Genomic DNA, 19,082 nt, shown 5'->3' with positions numbered 1-19,082 from the left:
CATAAGCGGGATCCCGCAGGCACAGAGTCACTACAACACAAGCGGTACCCCACAGACACAGAGCCGCTGCAACATAAGCGGGATCCCGCAGGCACAGAGTCACTACAACACAAGCAGGAACCCGCAGACACAGAGTCACTACAACACAAGCGGTACCCCGCAGACACAGAGCCGCTGCGACATAAGCGGGATCCCGCAGGCACAGAGTCACTACAACACAAGCGGGATCCCGCAGGCACAGAGTCACTACAACACAAGCGGTACCCCGCAGACACAGAGCCGCTGCAACATAAGCGGGATCCCGCAGACACAGAGTCACTACAACACAAGCGGGATCCTGCAGGCACAGAGTCACTACAACACAAGCAGGACCCCGCAGACACAGAGTCACTACAACACAAGCGAGATCCTGCAGGCACAGAGTCACTACAACACAAGCAGGACCCCGCAGGCACAGAGTCACTACAACACAAGCAGGACCCCGCAGACACAGAACCGCTGCAACATAAGCGGGATCCCGCAGGCACAGAGGCCCTGATTCAGAGCCAGTCGCTCTGACAGAGCGCTCGCTCTGAATCAGGGCCGGCCTTCTTGTTTTTTAGAACGGCCTCCTGACCGCTCACATAGCAGTGTGTGCTGGGCTGCTGTGTGTGCTGGGCTGCTGTGATGTAGGAGGGAGCGGTGCCGGGCCCTTCCAGCAAGTCAGGGCCTGGGTAATTAGTACCCGCTCCCCCCCCCCTCTCGGCTCCCCTGCTGGTTGTATTCTCACCTCTTTGATCTGTACCAAATACAGTCAGAGGTGCAATGAGCCGCACGATTGCGTGCAATGGCATAATGATGAGTATTTCATATAAATTTCAGGTTATTCTTGAACAGTCCCTAAAAATTGGACTGCTCTGCTGAAATCAGGACATCTGGTTGTAACCTGCAGAGAGACAACATAAGTAATTAAGTGGTTAAAGAAATCTGTCCATCTTTACACCAGGGTACATAGAAAGTATAGATGAACTGGGGGCGACGTCTCCCGTGGTCAGTAATTGCAGAGGGAAATGCTTAAACTAGGTACAGACTGGACGACTTTAATGAACGACGGAACGATCACCGTTACGGCATTCATTAACAATGCACTGGCCGCTAGCGATATCGCTAGGTTTGATGGCCAGCACTTAGAATAAAAAGAGGAAAAAAATACTCTTTATTCCCGTTCTCTTAAAGAACATTTAATATGTTTGATAAATTATCACGCAATAATACACATAATTATAAAAAAAAAATATATAAAATTTATTTCACCACATTAGCCAAAATCATCACATTATAAACAAAAGACACCAGCCATGAACTGTCACCTAATCCCAATAAAATATAGAAAATAATGTTATCCTCAATAAAACCTGTGGACACAGGACTTGAACAGTATAAAAAAATTATGCGTTGTATATTGTGTCCCATTAAAACTCTAGGTGACATATTAATGAGATAAACACTGGGAATAGCAGTCTCTCATTCACCTGAAAAAATATATATAAATATTTTCTTCTTTAAAACATAAGAACACACAGGGCCTGATTCAGTAGCGTGCACTGCTGAACGCAGATTCCCGATGTTCGGGAATTTGCGCCGGTACATGGCCCGTTCTGCGCAAGTGCAGAACGGGTACGAGATCCAGCTCGGAGACTGTCAGCAGACTGTCAGTGATTGACAGTCTGCTGGCATTTGGGGGCGGGAAGGGGGTGTGTCGTCACCATTGGGGGAGGAGGGAAGAAGCCAGGATCTCCGTCGCTGACGGAGATTTCCTGGCTTCTTCATCTCAACTGAATCGGCCGGCTGCGTGACCCCGTGGGTCACCTTAGCCGGCTGATGTCCCGCAAAGTATCAGATGCTGCGTTGGACAACGCAGCTCGGATACGTAATGCAGCAGGAGGCGTGATGCCTCCTACTGCATTACCATATCAGCGCAGACGGAATAGCTATTCCGTCTAAGGCCCGTATTCAATTTGAGGCAAAAAGTCAGAATCCGCGAAAAAGTATCGCCGATGACGTCATTTCACCAGGCGGAAAAGTATCACCGTATTCAATTAGAAAGACTTTTCGCCTAGGCGGAAAGTCAATGCAATGGGCGAAAAAGTTTCGCCTATGAATGGCAGGCAGAAAAGAGTGCAGAATCGGGGTTTTGGGGTGCAACATTGCGGGGACCCCCATGCAGGATTAAGACAGTCCCCCAAAGGTAATCTGTGTCAAAAAAAAAAAAAAAACACTTTAGAACACCCCAAAAAAGTACTATTATTTTGGGGAAGAGAAATTACAAAGTTTGGGTACAAACTTAAAAACTAGCAAAACAGACTCAGGGGGGGTCCCCCAAGTATGTCCCAGGTGTTTTTTACTTTGCTGGTGCTTGCGGCAAGTGGATTTTTCACGATTTTTTAAACTTTACTTTAGCAACTTTGAAATATGCTACCCCCCATTTTCAGGTACCGAAAATTTGCTGGCACTAGTTATTTTCACCCAAAAAACCATCTAAATGCAATTCTTCACCCCTTATGCAAAAACACAAAACAGCACCTATTGAGACCATTTAAATACCCCAAATACCTTCAGCAGGGCAATTCAGGGGTATCCATAGAGATCCCCCATGTCAGTGCATCTTTTGGGGGGTGTCAGGCTGATTACCCCATTTTGGAGAGGACTTTCCGCCTGATCAAGTTTCACCAGGTGCCGTTTTCGCGTACTTTCAAATTGAATATGGGGAATCGCGGGGATGCGTGCGAAAACTTTCCGCACCCAAAACAAGTGATATAGGCGCAAAGTCCGGCAGGTGAAAAAGTATCGCGGGTGCAAATCTAATTGAATACGGGCCTAAAGCTGAATCAGGCCCACAGTCTCAAAAATTATATTAGTGTAGAAGACAAATTATTTATAATAAAGAAATAATAATAGTAAAAAAAGGGAAGAAATAAAAAAATATATGTACGCTGTAGATGTCACAACCATAATTTTAACCATGATAAGAACAATTATAACCTTATCACAATCTTTCAAAGTGTCGTTCTTTTTGTTTAATTAATCATCTTATTTAAAAAAAAGATGAGATATAATGGACATATTATGTTTAACACATTTTTATGATATTCGGGGAGTCTCACACCCTTACAGTCTCATACAACCCACACATCTCATTACAAGGCCCATATATATATATATATATATATATATATATATATATATATATATATATATATATATATATATATATATATTATATATATATCTATATCACCCTTAATTAATTTGAAACTCCAATCTGCTTCACTATGCAGTGTGACAAACATCAGATTCATTTTCTAGATGTGACTGTGTTTGCAACTAACTCAGGATATGGATACCGATTGTATAGGAAGATCACAGATCGGAACACTCTTCTTGATTATAATAGTTACCATCCAAAGCCTCTAGACAAGAGACTTCCGATATCTCGTAATAACTCTGATAAGGTTGTAATGGAATGTCAGCTTGTGTAAATGCAACAGAGATTCTTGGAGATGGGATACCACCCAGGAATAGTTGATAAAAGTCTTGGCAGAGCACGTAACCTCTTCTTACAAGAAAGTTCATCTAGGATTGAGGAGGGTGAACGGAAATTTGTATTCCTCACTACCTTTGATACAGGAAGCTATGCCACACGGACAGCTATTAAGAAACATTGGGAGGTGGTGAAGTCAGACCCGATGTTGGGTAAAATTCTCCCTAAAAAACCACAGGAGAGAGCCGAATCTGAGAGATATACTCATGCGCCCCAATATGTTGATGAGGAACACCAGTGAAGGGTGGCTATCTATGTCCAAAGTTGGGTGCTTTAGGTGCTTGAACTGCACTACATGCAGGAGTACGAACACTGGGAGCTTTTTCTCACATCCCCACAAGGAACAAAATAAATCATGATTAAACATCGTCTGACGTGTATGTCCGATTATGTAATATACATACTCATATGTCCATGTTCATTAGTGTATGTAGGCAAAACCATCCACCCATTCTGTTAGCGTATTGCCAACCATCATTCTACAATTAGGTTGGCTCTAAACATGGGTGACTTACCTGTTGCTCGTCATTTTGCACATTGTAAGCGCCAAATGGCCTCCCTGTGATGTATGGTTATTGACAGGGTACCACCTCTACAAAGAGGAGGTGATATGGCCAAAGTTCTGCTACGAAGAAAAGCTATGTGGATTGACAAATTCGCTACGATTTGGCCAAAAGGACTAAATGAGTCGATATAGTACAATGTCTTTCTGTAAGGGGTGCACTCTGAAAACCGATGAGTCATGATTCAGAATGAATTCCAAATATTTGTTCCGCATATGAACTCTCTTTTTGTTTTTTTCCACTTAATATGAATTATACATTTTTTATTTTTAATTCTTTATTTTTATTTTTTTATTTTTATGATCTGTGATCGATCAAACCATCGGTGTCCAATTGGATTATTATTATTGTATAAGTGCATTAATGTATGCTGTCATGACTTGCATCATTATCCTGCTCTTCTGATCTAAATGATACTTGCACTATTAGTATATATAATTAGCTGAACCTGTGTGGAGAAGTTTTGTTAGAAGTTGTTACTTAGTTATGGGGTCACGTGTGCCTAGAGACCTGATGTTTTATATACACATCCGGAGATATGACCAGAACAACGGAGATGCGCTTGTGGTGGTCAATGATGATGCTGCCTATGCACGCTGGTAACTATGCGACACAGCTGGGTGACACATAGTAGTCTGGCACACTCTGCCGGCATGCATTCCACAGATGGACCTTGACTGGGAGATGGTTCCCGTGTCAGGGGGATTTGTTTATGTAACATCTGGAGCCTGGACTTCGGGACACACAGATTATAATTGTATGTTTGTTAATTGTTATATGAATATATTTGTCCATGTCTGTTTTTTCTAATTACTTGGGGGAGGGGGATATGGGTATTTATAGACATGCTGTGAATGGATTATTGTACCTTGACAAAGGTCCAAAGAGGACCGAAACGTCGGAACCTGTCTATACTATGATGGAATAAAGCTATTTGTTGAAAATTGTCTTGAAAGACTGGCGAGTACACCCCTACATGATAATGTATATATAATAGATCTTTTCTGTCTAGACATCTAACTTCCCTTATTGCTTCCCCAAGGATCCTTTCAGGATATCCCTGTTCAAAAAAAGAAGCATAAAGAGTTCCCACTTGTGTTTCAAATTCAGTATTATCAGAGCAATTCCTCTTAATTCTTATAAATTGACTTTTGGAATATAATTTTCCCACACCTGATGATGGCTGTTTTTATAATTTAAAATGATTAGTATCTACCTTTTTGAAGAATGTCTCTGTATAGATCTTAGTGTCCCTGATTGAAAGTGCAACATCCAAGTACTCAATCTTAGAAATACTGTGAGTGCAGTTAACCTGTACGAATTTGTGTTAAGTGATAAAACAAAATTAGTGATAGATCCAGAATTTCCATCCCACATAAAAAATTAATCATCAATATATCTGCCATAGAGGACCAGGCTCGCACCAAGATCAACCCAATATGAGCTACTCCTCTAAATGGCCCACAGTGAGGTTGTCGAAACTCGATGCGAACCTAGTCCTCATGGCAGTCCTCCATGAAAAAACTGTGAATTAAAAATAAAATAATTGTACTCTAAGATGAATATAATGCCCATCAAGATAAAATCACATTGTCTCTGATCCATGTTAGGGTCTTGATCCAAGTAATATTTCACTGTTAGAATTCCTTTCTCGTGCAGAATATTTGCATACAGAGATTCCACATCACAAGTGACAAAGTGGTAAGTTGTCTTCCCATGTATGTTATTAATTAATTTTACAAAATATGTGGTATCTTTAATATAAGATTTTAGTGAAACTATGTGTTTTTTCAAAAAAGTATCTACATAATAAGATAAATTAGAAGTGATAGAATTAATACTTGAAATTATATATCTACTTGGTGGTGAAGTGAGGGATTTGTGCATTTTTGGTAAATAAAAAGTGGGAGTGACAGGGTACAATATGAACAGAAAATTCTGTGTTTCTTTGGATACTGCACCTTCAACCAGGGCTTTATTAAGGAACTCCTTCAAGCATCTTTGATAATTCATGGTAGGGTTAAATGGAAGTTTAGAATAGCTGCCTGTTGGACTCTTGTCAGGTAGTCACAAGTATTAGTCGGCCATCTTGATAATATTTGGGTCCCTGCTAAGTTCCTTGAGGGCCTTCCGTTAATCATTTGTCAAATTGTTTTGGACAGGCTGCTCTGCTATTTTGGTGTCACCCTATCGAATGGTGTCACCGAGCACTGCAGCCATAAGAGAGGCATGGGAGAGGCTGTGGGCTTCCCCAGCAGCTGCCGGGGTGCTGGGTAAGCCCACTGTGTGCCGAGAACAGGGGGTGTGACTTGCAATCACGTCCCCAAGATTGGCACACTTAACTGAAGAAATGAAAGTTACCATTACTGTGCGGAAGTAACACCACTGTGGGGTCTGTGTACTAAGCCTTGAAGAGTGATAAAGTGGTGAGAGATAAAGTACCAACCAATCAGCTCCTAACTGTCATATTAGCTGTGTTTGAAAAAAAAATGGCAGTTAGGAGCTGATTGGTTGGTACTTTATCTCCCTCCACTTTATCTCTCTCCAAGACTTAGTACATTTTCCCCTATTTCTGATAAAGTTATCATTGTCAAAACGTATTGTTGTTTCTGTTGGGACTACACTAATGTATTGATTATTTACTGTTGCAGGTTAGCGGTATTGTGACCCATGGAAAGCGGGGTTATATTTTTATATGATACATCAGGATAGACCTTATGACATACCTAATAATTGCTAGATGGTTACAGCGGTAGCCAGCGCCTTGGGTGAAGAACATTTTTGTTTATATTCAGATACTTGTACATAACTTGGTGGGATTGTCTGTTACTGGAAGCAGTTGGGCACCCAGTAAGTGTTAGGTGTTTGCTTCAAACAGTCATCCTGACAGCTGGATGGATGAGAGATGACTTCTTCAATGTGATGTATAAGTACATACCTCCCAATATGACCCTCTCCAGGAGGGACACAATGCCCTGGTCCTGGACTTCCCTGGTAATTTATGATTGGTGGAGGCTCCAGAGGTGGGGCTGCAGTACAGTCCAAAATTCAAATAGGGGAGTCACACCAACTGCCAGTGAGTCCCAGCCAGTGATGTTTGGCAGCATGTGAGATGACAGTTGGTGTGACTCCCCTATTTGAATTTTGAACGGTGCTGCAGCCCCACCTCTTACCAGGGAAGTCCAGGACCAGAGCATTGTGTCCCTCCTGGAGAGGGTCATGTTGGGAGGTATGTAAGTATAAGTGGGTAAGTAATGTTCTCCATACTATCAGTATGAAGGTGTTTCTTCAGGAGGTCAGTCCCTACAGTCCAGTATTATAATAGTCCTAACTTCCAAATCCCTCTGAGCCTACGAACCAAGAGATTGAAACATGTGACACCATAATAGCACCATGCAGATAGATAACCAGGGATAGCCCTGGGCCTGGGGTGCCCTGGAGAGGGGGGACCCCTTTATTGGTGGGGTGTCCACCTCTCCAGGGATCCCCGGCCTGGACTGACTAGCATGGGGTGATGAATGCTTTGGCCGGGGGAAACTGTGAAGTGTATCATTACACCCCCATTAGAAACCACAACCAGGACCGGCTCACTGAGCCTTGTGCTGGTTGCTGAAAATACCAATGGGGACCCCTGTTTTTTCCCCTGTATTTTCATAACCAGGACCGGCACAGAAAAGCCCGGTGCTGCTTTTTACAATTAGGGGAAGACCCCGAGTATTTTTTTTTAAATTTAACAATTTCATAGGTTTTTACACACAGAAGCCTTCACATATCTCATTGATCTGTGAAGGCTTCTGTCTAACTCACAATTTGTAAAGAAAGTCGCCTTACAAGGTTTACCCACAGTTTAACTTGCATGCCAGTGTCAAATTCTCACCCTTAAACTTGCACCATATTACATCCCGCCCTTTAGCACTCTCCACTTTATCTCTTTCCAAGGGGATGTAGTTATGAGGCCGGCGGTCTCAATCCCGACACCGCAATCCGGGCAGGGAATTTAACATAGGCGTGGAAATACTGACGCCTATGTTAATCCCGATGCCGGAACCCCGACAAGACGCCGGACCAATCGTGCAGCACCGAAGGTGAGTACCCACGTAGCCGGGGATGGGGGGGTTAGGTTTATGGCCCCTTTGGGGAGACTTAGGGTTAGGCACCCCCCGGGGAGGGTTAGGGTTAGGCTTGGGGAAGAGGGGGTTAGGTTTAGGCACTAGGGGGTGGTTAGGGTTTTTCACCCCCTGGGAGGGTTAGGTTTAGGATGCGGGGAGGGGGGTTAGGTTTAGGCACTAATGGGGGGAGGTTAGGGTTAGGCACTCCTAAGGGAGAGTTAGGGTTAGGGGGGGGGATGGGAGGGTTAGCTTACTTACCTTAGCATCATGATTTCCTCTACATCGGGCATCTGCTGTCGGGATTTGAACCGGCGGCTACACAGCTGCCGTCATTTCAATCCCATTCCTTTCCAAGGCTTGATACATCTTCCCCTCATACAGAAAAGAGGCTAAGTATGGGCTAATAAGGGTCTTACCAGCAATGTCACTAATCTCTGAAGAGCTCTCTTTATTTCATTATTGCGCAGACTATAGATGAGAGGATTTACCATGGGGATGACTGTTGTATAGAGCACAGTAAAGACCTGCTCTAGAACAATGGGATGATCTGATGGTGACATCAGGTATACAGACATGCAGTTTGTGTAGAAGATGATCATGACGGTGAGGTGGGATGAGCAGGTGGAGAAAGCTTTTCTTCTTCCTTCCCTTGATTTAATATCTAATATAACACTGATAATTTTTATATATGACATCACATTGCACAAGAGTGGACAACCTACAAATAACACTATGTTAACATAAGTGACGATATAGAACATGCTGGAGCCAGAGCAGGAGATGTCACTCAGAGCTTTCGCCTCACAGAAGAACTGATGAATGGTGACAGAATGACAGAAGGACATTATAATAACAGAAAATACACATAGCATTGAGTTTAAACATGCGCATAGCCAGATCATCGTCACAAGCAGGACACAGATCTTCTTGCTCAGTATCTGGTGATAGTGTAAAGGACGACAGATGGCAATGTATCTGTCATACCCCATCACAAATAAAAGTGTAAACTCTGTGATGGCGGCTATGAAGAAAAAGTACATCTGAGTGAAGCATTGTGTGTAGGATAACGTGTAATTCCCAGATCGCAACATGTCCAGGAGTTTGGGGACAGTTACTGTTGTGTAACACATATCTACAAAGGACAAGTTACAGAGAAACAGGTACATGGGGGTGTGTAAATGCGAATCCAAACATATCACTGTAATTATAGCTGTGTTCACTATTACTCCAAACAGATATATAAATAGAAAAGCACAGAAAACGAGGGGTTCATCACCGGCTTTCATGGAAAATGGTAAAATGTAGAATTCTGCAACAGACGTCTGGTTCTCCATGAGATTCTGTCACCTGTCTGCAAGACAATTATAATAATAAGATATATTATATAAGATATATTAGAATAATGTATATATTATCACTGTAAAACATGATATGTTAGAAATCAGTGCCATGTTGTACTGGAATCCATTAATCTGTACAATGTACAGGCTTCCAATTAAAACACATCAAGTTGCTATGTTGGGCTTCATTAGGGAAATGTCCAATCGTTCTTCTGCCAATATCAGTTCCTGTGTGAGTGCCGTCATAGATTTATAGTTCTCTCTGTGGGCACATTAAACTAAAGATGTTGCTACAGAATGTACAGTATGGTATGGGCTATTACCTCCCTGCCTGGCATGGTGGCATGAGATGTGAATACACCAAGCTGGGCTTTCCCTGACATGGTCGCATTTGATGTGACTGTGGGGTCTATGTTCTAAGCAGTGATAAGAGAGAGTGAAAAGTGATAAGAAAGTGATAAGGTGCCAGCCAATCAGCTCCCAACTGTCATTTTTCAAACACAGCCTGTGAGATGGCAGTTGGGAGCTGATTGACTGGCACCGTATCACTTTCTTATCACTTTTCACTCTGTCACTTATCACTGCTTAGTACATAGACCCATGTCAGATATGCCCACCTGCGGCTGCATGAAAGCTCCCTCTGATCCACCCCAGCCAAGTTATCCCAGTCTAGGCTGCCAGCACTCTCCCTGACAACATTGCCTCAGACTGTGATCATTGAACCTTGCAGGATTGCCCACAGTCTCAATTCCCTGTAGATGCACCCTACCCTAATCACTTTCCCTCTCACAGGCAGTACCTCAGCAGCAGAAATAGCCAATCCTCAGAATCAGGGGCATAACAACAGCCCCCGCAGTGGGGTAGAGGGTGCGGAGGGTGCGCTCGCCCTATGGGTGTAATGCTGGAGTAATAGTGTGTTGTGGTCTTTTGTGTTCGATGTTGTGTGTGGAGTGATGGGGTGTAGGGAGGGAAGGGGGTCTAATGGACTGGAGGTGGTGGGTGAGGAAATGAAGACAGAGGCAGAAATGGGGGCCAAAGGGTTTATTGGAAAAAAACAGTACTAATCCTGTTCGGTCCCAGGCACCCAGGTGGGGTGAGCGATCCACTTAGGGGTGTGTGTGGGTGGAGACAGGGGAGGTGAGTGGACCCTTTTAGGGGGCTCCTTTCCGTGCAGTTCAATAGACCGGCACGTTACCCCTGCTGGACCTTTGGTCAACAGTCTTAGGATGTCTCGGGGGGAGGGGAGTGGTGGGTTGGCAGCGGGTCTGGCGGTTGTGGATATACACCCTGGCGGCGTCCCGCGCAGGGGTATAAGTCTCGGAGTCACTTACCTACCGGTAGGATTTGTTGGTGAAAAAGGCTTGGGCTGCTGGTAGCTAGAGTTTCCTTTTGCAGATGTGGTGTTGGATGGCTGCTGCGGTGTCAGCGGTTGGAGGAAGCTCTGTGTGTGGTAGTGGCTTGCTGGTGCACTGTGTTGCTGGCATTCTGTTTCCGCTGCCTGGTGGGTACCTGCTGGTGTGGATCGCTTAGGGATTGCTGCTGGATGAACAGCTGTGAGTGGAGCTGGTGTTGGTTGTTCCCAAGGGGCGGTGCGTGGTTGTCTGGGTCTAGCAGGTGGAGTGGTGATCAAGAGGGGTGCACAGGGCTTTGCTAGGTGTGATGCCCAGCGCGGCCCTGCGGGTGGTGGGTAGAGAGGGTTCTGGAAGCAGCAAGGCTCGACAGAGTTCTCCGCAGGAATGAAGAGCTCTGGTGTAAGCTGGCTGTGGTGTCAGAATGTAGGGGGTCTCCGATGCGTTTCAGCAGGGGCTCTGCCTTCTTCAAGGAGGTAAGAAGTCCCTGCGATGGCTTGGGGGCATGGTGGTTTTGGAGGCAAGATGGCTTGGGGGCAGTGTTTGTGCAGATTCCATGCAGCTTAGCAGTCCGCATGGAATCTGCTGAAAATGTGGGGGGACGGATGCTAGCGGTTCTACTTGACCTCTAGCATCTGTCAGGGAAGCACAGAGTGCATAGCGTTACCTGGAAGTGCCGGGAACGCTGGCGCCACTGGGAGAAGATGCAGAAAGCTGCATCTTGTGCTGTCAAACCCCTGACAATGAGCATGAGACCCCTGGCAAAGAGCATGGAACCCAGAGCATAAAACCCCTGACAACAAGCATGAGACCCCTGACAACAAGCATAAAACCCCTGACAACAAGCATGGTAATTTAAAAGTAATTAGAAACCTTACTGTGGGGCATAAAATGGTATTGGGGCATAACTGTATGTGGCATAATGTGTAATGAGCATTACAGTGTATGGCATAATGTGTAATCGGCATTTCAGTGTGTGGCATGTTGTGTAATGGGCATTATGGTGTGTGGCATAATGTTTAACGGGCATTACAGTGTGTGAAATAATGTGTAATTTTCATTACAGTGTGTGGCATAATGTGTAATGGGCATTACGGTGTGTGGCATATTGTGTAATGAGCATTACGGTGTGCGGCATAATGTGTAAGGGGCATTATGGTGTGTCATAATGTGTAAGGGGCATTATGGTGTGTCATAATGTGTAAGGGGCATTACGATGTGTGACATAATGTGTAATTCGAATTACAGTGTGTGGCATAATGTGTAATGAGCATTACAGTGTGTGGCATATTGCGTAATGAGCATTACGGTGTGTGTGGCATAATGTGTAAGGGGTATTATGGTGTGTGTCATAATGTGTAAGGAGCATTCCCATAAGGAGTAAAAATTACAAACAATGTAAATTGTCTATGGAGGGTGGGGACACAATTTTAACTGTTCGCACTGGGGGCCAAATTGCCTACAAATGGCACTGTATTAGTTTTACCAAAATGCCATGGTGCAGGAGGGGGTGGCGCCAGAAACTGTTTTGGCAGAGGGGAGCTAAATCTATGGTTACGCCACTGCACAGAATCATTAACCCCTGCTACTGCTTTCTATTGTTGCAGGACTCTGAAGTCTTCAAAAAAGTAGTTTTATACCAGGGATGAGCAATAAGCGATTTTATACAGTTTAAAAAAAAAATAAAAACAAAACCTACATAACCGTATAATTAACCACACACACACACACACACACATTGGATCCTGATTTTAGATGCCCTGACTTAAGCCTTGTATGCCCTTGGACATCGGCTTTAGTAGATCATTTAGATGGACTAATATCGTCATGACTGGTCGCACTGGCAGCAGCTCCAGCACTAGTATGTGGTTCCTGCTCTCTTCTCAACTGATCTTTTTTCATATCAACAAACACAAATGAAGTGGGGTACAGCACACATAATGTGTAATTGGCATTACAGTGTGTGGCATAATGTGTAATGGGCATTACAGTGTGTGGCATAATGTGTAAGGGGTATTATGGTGTGTCATAATGTGTAAGGGGCATTATGGTGTGTGGCATAATGTTTAAGGAGCATTACCATAAGGGGGAAAAATGACAAATAATGTAAATTGTCTATGGAGGGAGGGGACGCAATTTTAACTGTTCGCACTGGGGGCCAAATTACCTACAAATGACACTGTTTTAGTTTTACCAAAATGCCATGGTGTAGGGGGGGGCAGAAACTTTTTTGGCAGGGGGTAGCTAAATCTATAGTTACACCACTGCACAGAATCATTAACCCCCTGCTATTGCTTTCTATTGTTGCAGGACTCTGAAGTCTTCAAAAAAGTAGTTTTATACCAGGGATGAGCAATAAGTGATTTTATACAGTTTAAAAAAAAACAAAACCTTCATAACTGTATAATTAACCATACACACACATTGGTTCCTGATTTTAGATGCCCTGACTTAAGCCTTGTATGCCTTTGGACATCAGCTTTAGTAGATGATGTAGATGGACTAGTATCGTCATGACTGGTCGCACTGGCAGCAGCTCCAGCACTAGTAAGTGGTTCCTGCTCTCCTCTCAACTGATCTTTCTTCATATCAACAAACACAAATGAAGCGGGGTACAGCACACACGTCAATTTCTACCAATTTTAAATATTACACTGTGGTATCAATGACCTACAGTATCACAGGATTTTTATAAATAAGAAAAGAATAACACACTGTGCTGCCACTTACAGTGATGTCATTATGTTTTATATATAATTCAATTTATTTAGTACTTTCTTGTGATCTTGTAGTCGGCGTGTAGACTAATCATTTATTCACGATTGAGGAAAGAAGTGAAAAGTTGAATATTACACTGCGCTACCACTTACAGTGTCACAAGAATTTCTATGAGTAAAACACTGCGCTACCACATACAGTGTCACAATATTTTTTATGAATAAGAATAACACACTGCGCTACGACTTATAGCATCACAATACGTGGATGAAGAACTGCGGTCTGTATGGCAGTGTCACCGAACAATAACAGCGCAGTTATGTTGCTAATGCACACACACAAAAAAAAATATTTTTTAATTTTTTGTGAATTCATAATATTCATTTTATTTCACTTTTATTGTTTTTTACACTGGGGAAGAGCACCCCTGAACGAGACAGCAGCCCCTTGATGAACAACAGCACCCCTTCTTTATGGATAACAAAGCACTCCTGCCAAGTGCCGACAGACCACCTGCAGAGTCACAAGTACCTGGACGATAAACTGCGGTCTTGCCGGCAGTGTCTCCATACAATAATAGCGCAGCTAAGTTGCTAATGCGCACACACACACACACACACACACACACACAACACTTTTTTACACTGGGGAAGAGCACCCCTGATTGACAGAGCACCCCCCCTGGACAACACAGCACCCCTTTATGGACTGCAGCTTTAGCCCCTTGATGGACAGGACAACAACACAGCAGCAGCCCTTATGTATAACACAGCAGCAGCCCTTACATATAATACAGCAGCAGCCCTCATGTATAACACAGCAGCAGCCCTTATGTACAGCACAGCAGCAGCCCTTATGTACAACACCGCAGCAGCCCTTACATATAACACAGCAGCAGCCCTTTGATTGACAGGACAAGTAACACAGCAGCTGCAGCACCCACTGAAGCCCCCCTTTATATACTGCAGCCCCAGCCCCTTCAGTCCCAGCCACTGACAGGGCAAGTTGGACAACACACTGACACAGACAGTGACAGCAACACATCTGTTCAGTTCACCATCCACAACCAGAATGAAAAATGGCACATATCACCAAGACCTTTAAAGAATCCAAAACCCGCGAGAATCCGACAGCGGGAGGATGACGTTTTGCCATGTTTTGAGATCCAAGTCAGGCGGGAAAACCCGAGCCGGACTCAGATCTCGGCTCGGATCAGGAAGTTCGGGTGGGTCCGGTTCTCTGAGAACTGGACCCGCTCATCTCTACTCTAGGTACTCGCAGAAACACTTTAATCAGACCACATAAAGAACAGCAACGTGCATATATAAATCAGGCACTCAGTGGCAAATGCAGGATTTCTAGAGGGGGGGTTTCCAAATGCTTGATGCGAGTGGGGCCAGTTCATCAAGAGGGCATAACTAGCACTTAAGCAGCTTAAATATGCATCATACAAAGTGTATTGCTTGTCATAATTCCAGTGTATACAGGACTAGCAATCACAGTATGCCATTGCATGTGGCAGTAGGACCATCATGAAATAAATTATACTGCGCTCTGAAATTACTGTTGCGACAAAGAACAACACAAACGTGTAGTAATTCAATATACCAGTTTAATATCTATTTTACACAGTACAAGAAAGTACTATGTATACACATAAAGATAAACACAAGTTGTGCCTCCGCTAAAATGTAGCCACACAAGGATCATTAGTCTCACCAATAGAGACTGTGTTGCCTTTATTACAGGTACATTATCGACCTTGATACAAGTTGTCTACAATATTGCAACTGATGCTGGTCAGCCAATTGATTTTTATTAGTGCTTCTGGTTGTCACTTTATTTATTATCAGTTCCACCGGTACAACAAGCTGACCACCAATATTTGTGACTCTACTATTACAATTGGTCGGAATATTTAACGTGATGGGCATACAACACTAAGTCCTACTACAATTAAAAAGAAGTCCAGTTAATATGCCTTTTTAAATTGGTATTATCAGTATATTGCATGTTATAGCCTAATTAGGCTTTTTACATATATTGTTGTTATTTCTAACAAGCGTTATTGGAGATTTTTTGGAGCCTGATCAACTCCTTATGTCTCTCCATACTGTGTTATTTTAACTAGATATTGTGATATGTGCTATATATTTTAGCGGAGGCACAACTTGTGTTTATCTTTATGTAGATATTAAACTGGTATATTGAATTACTACACGTTTGTGTTGTTCTTTGTCCCAACAGTAATTTCAGAGCGCAGTATAATTTATTTCTTGTTATATTTAGTGAGGTTGGCAATCACCTCTATACATACTGCTGCACTGACTTTGAGTCTCTAACTGGTTAGCGCTAAGGGCTTTTTTGTGTGTGTGATTACTATTATTTAAATTGTCAGCCCAGCTGCTGTCTTGCCAGAAACTCAACATAACAGAGTTTATGTGGATTAGAGATAGGAAAATTAGAAGAGAGGATTTTATGTCTAAATTTGATTCTGATAATGTTCTGATTGTAGAGCCAGATTTAAATCAAGGTTTTCTTGAACTTGAAACATTGTTATTGGCTGAAAGTAGACACTGGTTAGACAGTGTTTTTTTATCTAAATATATGGAATTAGATAGGATACCAAAGGGTCTACAAATAAACAAACACGTATCTATTAACGATGACCCTGAGTTAATTAAGGAATGGGAAGTGGCTTTAAAATGCTGTTCTATTTCTCTAATAAAAGCCTTAATTGGCTATAGAGAAAGAAAAATGGATAAGCTAAATAGAGAAATAGAACAGACTCAGAAGGAACTCTTGGTTTTTAAAGATGACCCCGAATTCAAAAGACGCGAATCTGAACTCGGTCAAAAAATCTCTAGTTTTGAAAGGGAACTGGGAACAAAGAAAAAAAGAAAGTTACTAAGAGATGATAAGGATGGTTATGTACAGGAAAGTAGTAATCCCAGGAGACTTTCTTTTCGGCCACGACCTACTTATCCTCAGAGAGTAAGATCACCACTCATACCAGTGGAACTAAATAGGGAAAATGAGATAGATAATACCCCTGAAACATCTGCTGATTCACATAAATTGTCTAGAAATGAAAGAAATTATAATTTCTCCCCTAAAATTAACTTGGGGGCGAGACCAAAAAATAGAACCAATCAGCCTTTCAAAAAACGGGATTTTCTCAATCGAGAAAAAGACTGGAGAATATCATCTTACCACAATCGATATCTACCCCTCCAGGAGAAAACACCAAAAAGATCAAGAGATATAGGGGAAAGAGAGGAATGGGTAGAAGGAGATCTCAGACGCCCAAGGTTCCACTAAATGGGTCAGGTGTGTTTAATTTGTCAACTAGACCTTTAAATGAATTTGAAACACAGCTACTTTCTAAGGGTTTAAATTTTGCCCCTAACGCAAATCCCAACCTTTTTAATCTTTTTACAGAGCTTAATCGCTATGTAAGGTCATTATGCAGACAACGATATTTTTACTCTAAAACTAAAAGGGATAGATTGGAGGAGTGTGATGATTCAATAATCCTGGATGTAGATGATCTGGAATGTCTCTCCATGTTGGAAACATTACAAGCAGAAAGTGAAATTAATGAACAGGAGATTAAAATATATGATGCTAAGGGTCTGCATTTGGATGTGGATAGAAATAAGTTTAAGAAAAAAAATCCAATTTTTTTCCTTTAAATCATAAAAGTTCTAACATTCAGTTGTTTTATAAGAATACATTAAAAGAATTTCAGATGTTGTGTAATTCAAACCCTAAAAAGGATTTGGGGAAGAGAAATCTGTCATATGGAGAGAGGATGGCCCTTAAAAATCTTCAGGATGAAGACTCAATTATAATAAAACCTGCCTATAAAGGCGGTGGAGTCGTCATCCTGAATAAGCAAGACTATGTCAAGGAGGCTTTAAGACAGCTTCATGATGTATCCTTTTATCAAATTTTGACTAGTGACCCTACATTGTTGTATCAGAAAGAGCTCAAGATACTACTGGAAGATGCACGAGATAGAAATATCAGCAACAAGGATGAATTTCACTTTTTATTTATATGTCACCCTATTACACCGTTTTTTCATTATTTACCAAAAATTCACAAGTCATTAGTTGCACCACGTGGGCGTCCTATTATTTCTGGTATAGATTCACTCACTTCTAATCTAACTTATTTTGTTGATCACTTTTTGCAGGGTCACGTTGCCGCTCAGAGATCACACATTCGTGATACTATTGATCTATTGGAGAAACTAAAAAATATTACCTGGCATCAGGGTTATGGTTTATTTATCCTGGATGTTCAGGCACTTTATACCAATATCCCTCACGAGGCAGGTATATCTGCAGTTGAAAAGATATTGAATAATGATGTTAATACCTCGGAGGGGCAACGTGATTTTTTGTTGAATTGTATACGATTTATTTTGACACGTAATAATTTTATTTTTGACTCCACCCACTATTTACAAATTCACGGAACGGCCATGGGCACCAGATTCGCCCCCAGCTTCGCCAATATCTACATGGGCGTGTTTGAAGATCTACACATATGGGATGGACCAGCGGGGGCGAATCTGGTGTTCTATGGCCGTTATATAGATGACCTTTTTTTTATTTGGGATGGGGATTTTGATTCTGCCACTTATTTCACTAATTATTTGAATAATAACACAATGAATTTAAAATTCACTTCACATTTTAGTCACTTGTCGATCGATTTTCTAGACGTCACATTATCAGTTGTTGATGATAGGATTATCTCGACTCTTTATACAAAAAATGTAGACTGCAGCTCTTATTTGCATTATACTAGTGGACATCATCGCCCATGGGTTCAAAATATCCCAAAAAGTCAAATGGGCAGGATTAGGCGCAATTGTACCAGAGATATTGACTTTGAAGTACATGCAAATAAATTTAAAGAAAACTTTCTAGATAGGGACTATCCATTGGGACTGATAGAGGATGCTAAAACTCATACTGAAACAATTCATAAAAACAAATATGTACAGAATTTTGATTTTCATATAAACAAAAATAAAAATAAAATTAATACGATCAATCTTCATGAAAATAATGAAAATGAAAAAGAAACAAGAGTTGATTGTAATAACAGGTTAAAAGAAGCTAAGGTCAATACAAAAAAAGACACCTCTTTATTATTTATTTCACAGTTCAACAATGAATCCAGACGTATTAGTTCTATAATTAATAGAAATTATAAAATTTTACATTTCGATCCAATATTGTCTGGTATTATTGCGCCTAAGCCCAGTATAGTATTTAGAAAAAATAGAAACCTTAGGAGTTTTCTAGCTCCAAGTAGTTTCAATAGTAATATAACTGTACATGAGAAAGTGGAATCTTGGTTACCCAAGAAACCACAGGGCTGCTACACTTGTAATCATACGAGAT

At 42.0% G+C, this 19,082-nt stretch overlaps 1 protein-coding gene across 1 annotated transcript; it reads right to left on the bottom strand.

The window, feature by feature from the left end:
- Positions 1–905: 905 nt before the first annotated feature.
- On the bottom strand, positions 906–18,010 carry LOC148535022 (olfactory receptor 1-like). Its single transcript, XM_088464494.1, has 5 exons — positions 17,932–18,010; positions 8,669–9,603; positions 5,360–5,455; positions 3,438–3,612; positions 906–925 (listed from the first exon to the last, which is right to left on the bottom strand). Exons 2-5 carry the CDS (start codon positions 9,584–9,586, stop codon positions 906–908), a joined length of 1,209 nt encoding a protein of 402 aa, XP_088320620.1. The 5' UTR covers positions 9,587–9,603; positions 17,932–18,010.
- Between the last annotated feature and the right edge of the window lie 1,072 nt (positions 18,011–19,082).

The sequence above is a fragment of the Taudactylus pleione genome, unplaced genomic scaffold (genome assembly GCF_031769625.1).
Source record: "Taudactylus pleione unplaced genomic scaffold, aTauple2 ptg000061l, whole genome shotgun sequence".
In the NCBI taxonomy this organism is placed as follows: Eukaryota; Metazoa; Chordata; class Amphibia; order Anura; family Myobatrachidae; genus Taudactylus; species Taudactylus pleione.
Note: the sequence above shows the minus strand (reverse complement) of the source record. Positions and strands in the feature narration are given on the sequence as shown.

Excerpts from the sequence above, each read along its gene's own strand:
- LOC148535022 (XM_088464494.1), bottom strand. The coding sequence starts at position 9,586 with ATGGAGAACCAGACGTCTGTTGCAGAATTCTACATTTTACCATTTTCC. Across the intron at positions 5,456-8,668 it reads AGAGATTAGTGACATTGCTG|GTTAACTGCACTCACAGTAT; the intron begins GTAAGACCCTTA and ends AAATTCGTACAG. Across the intron at positions 926-3,437 it reads TTGTCTAGAGGCTTTGGATG|GTTACAACCAGATGTCCTGA; the intron begins GTAACTATTATA and ends GTCTCTCTGCAG.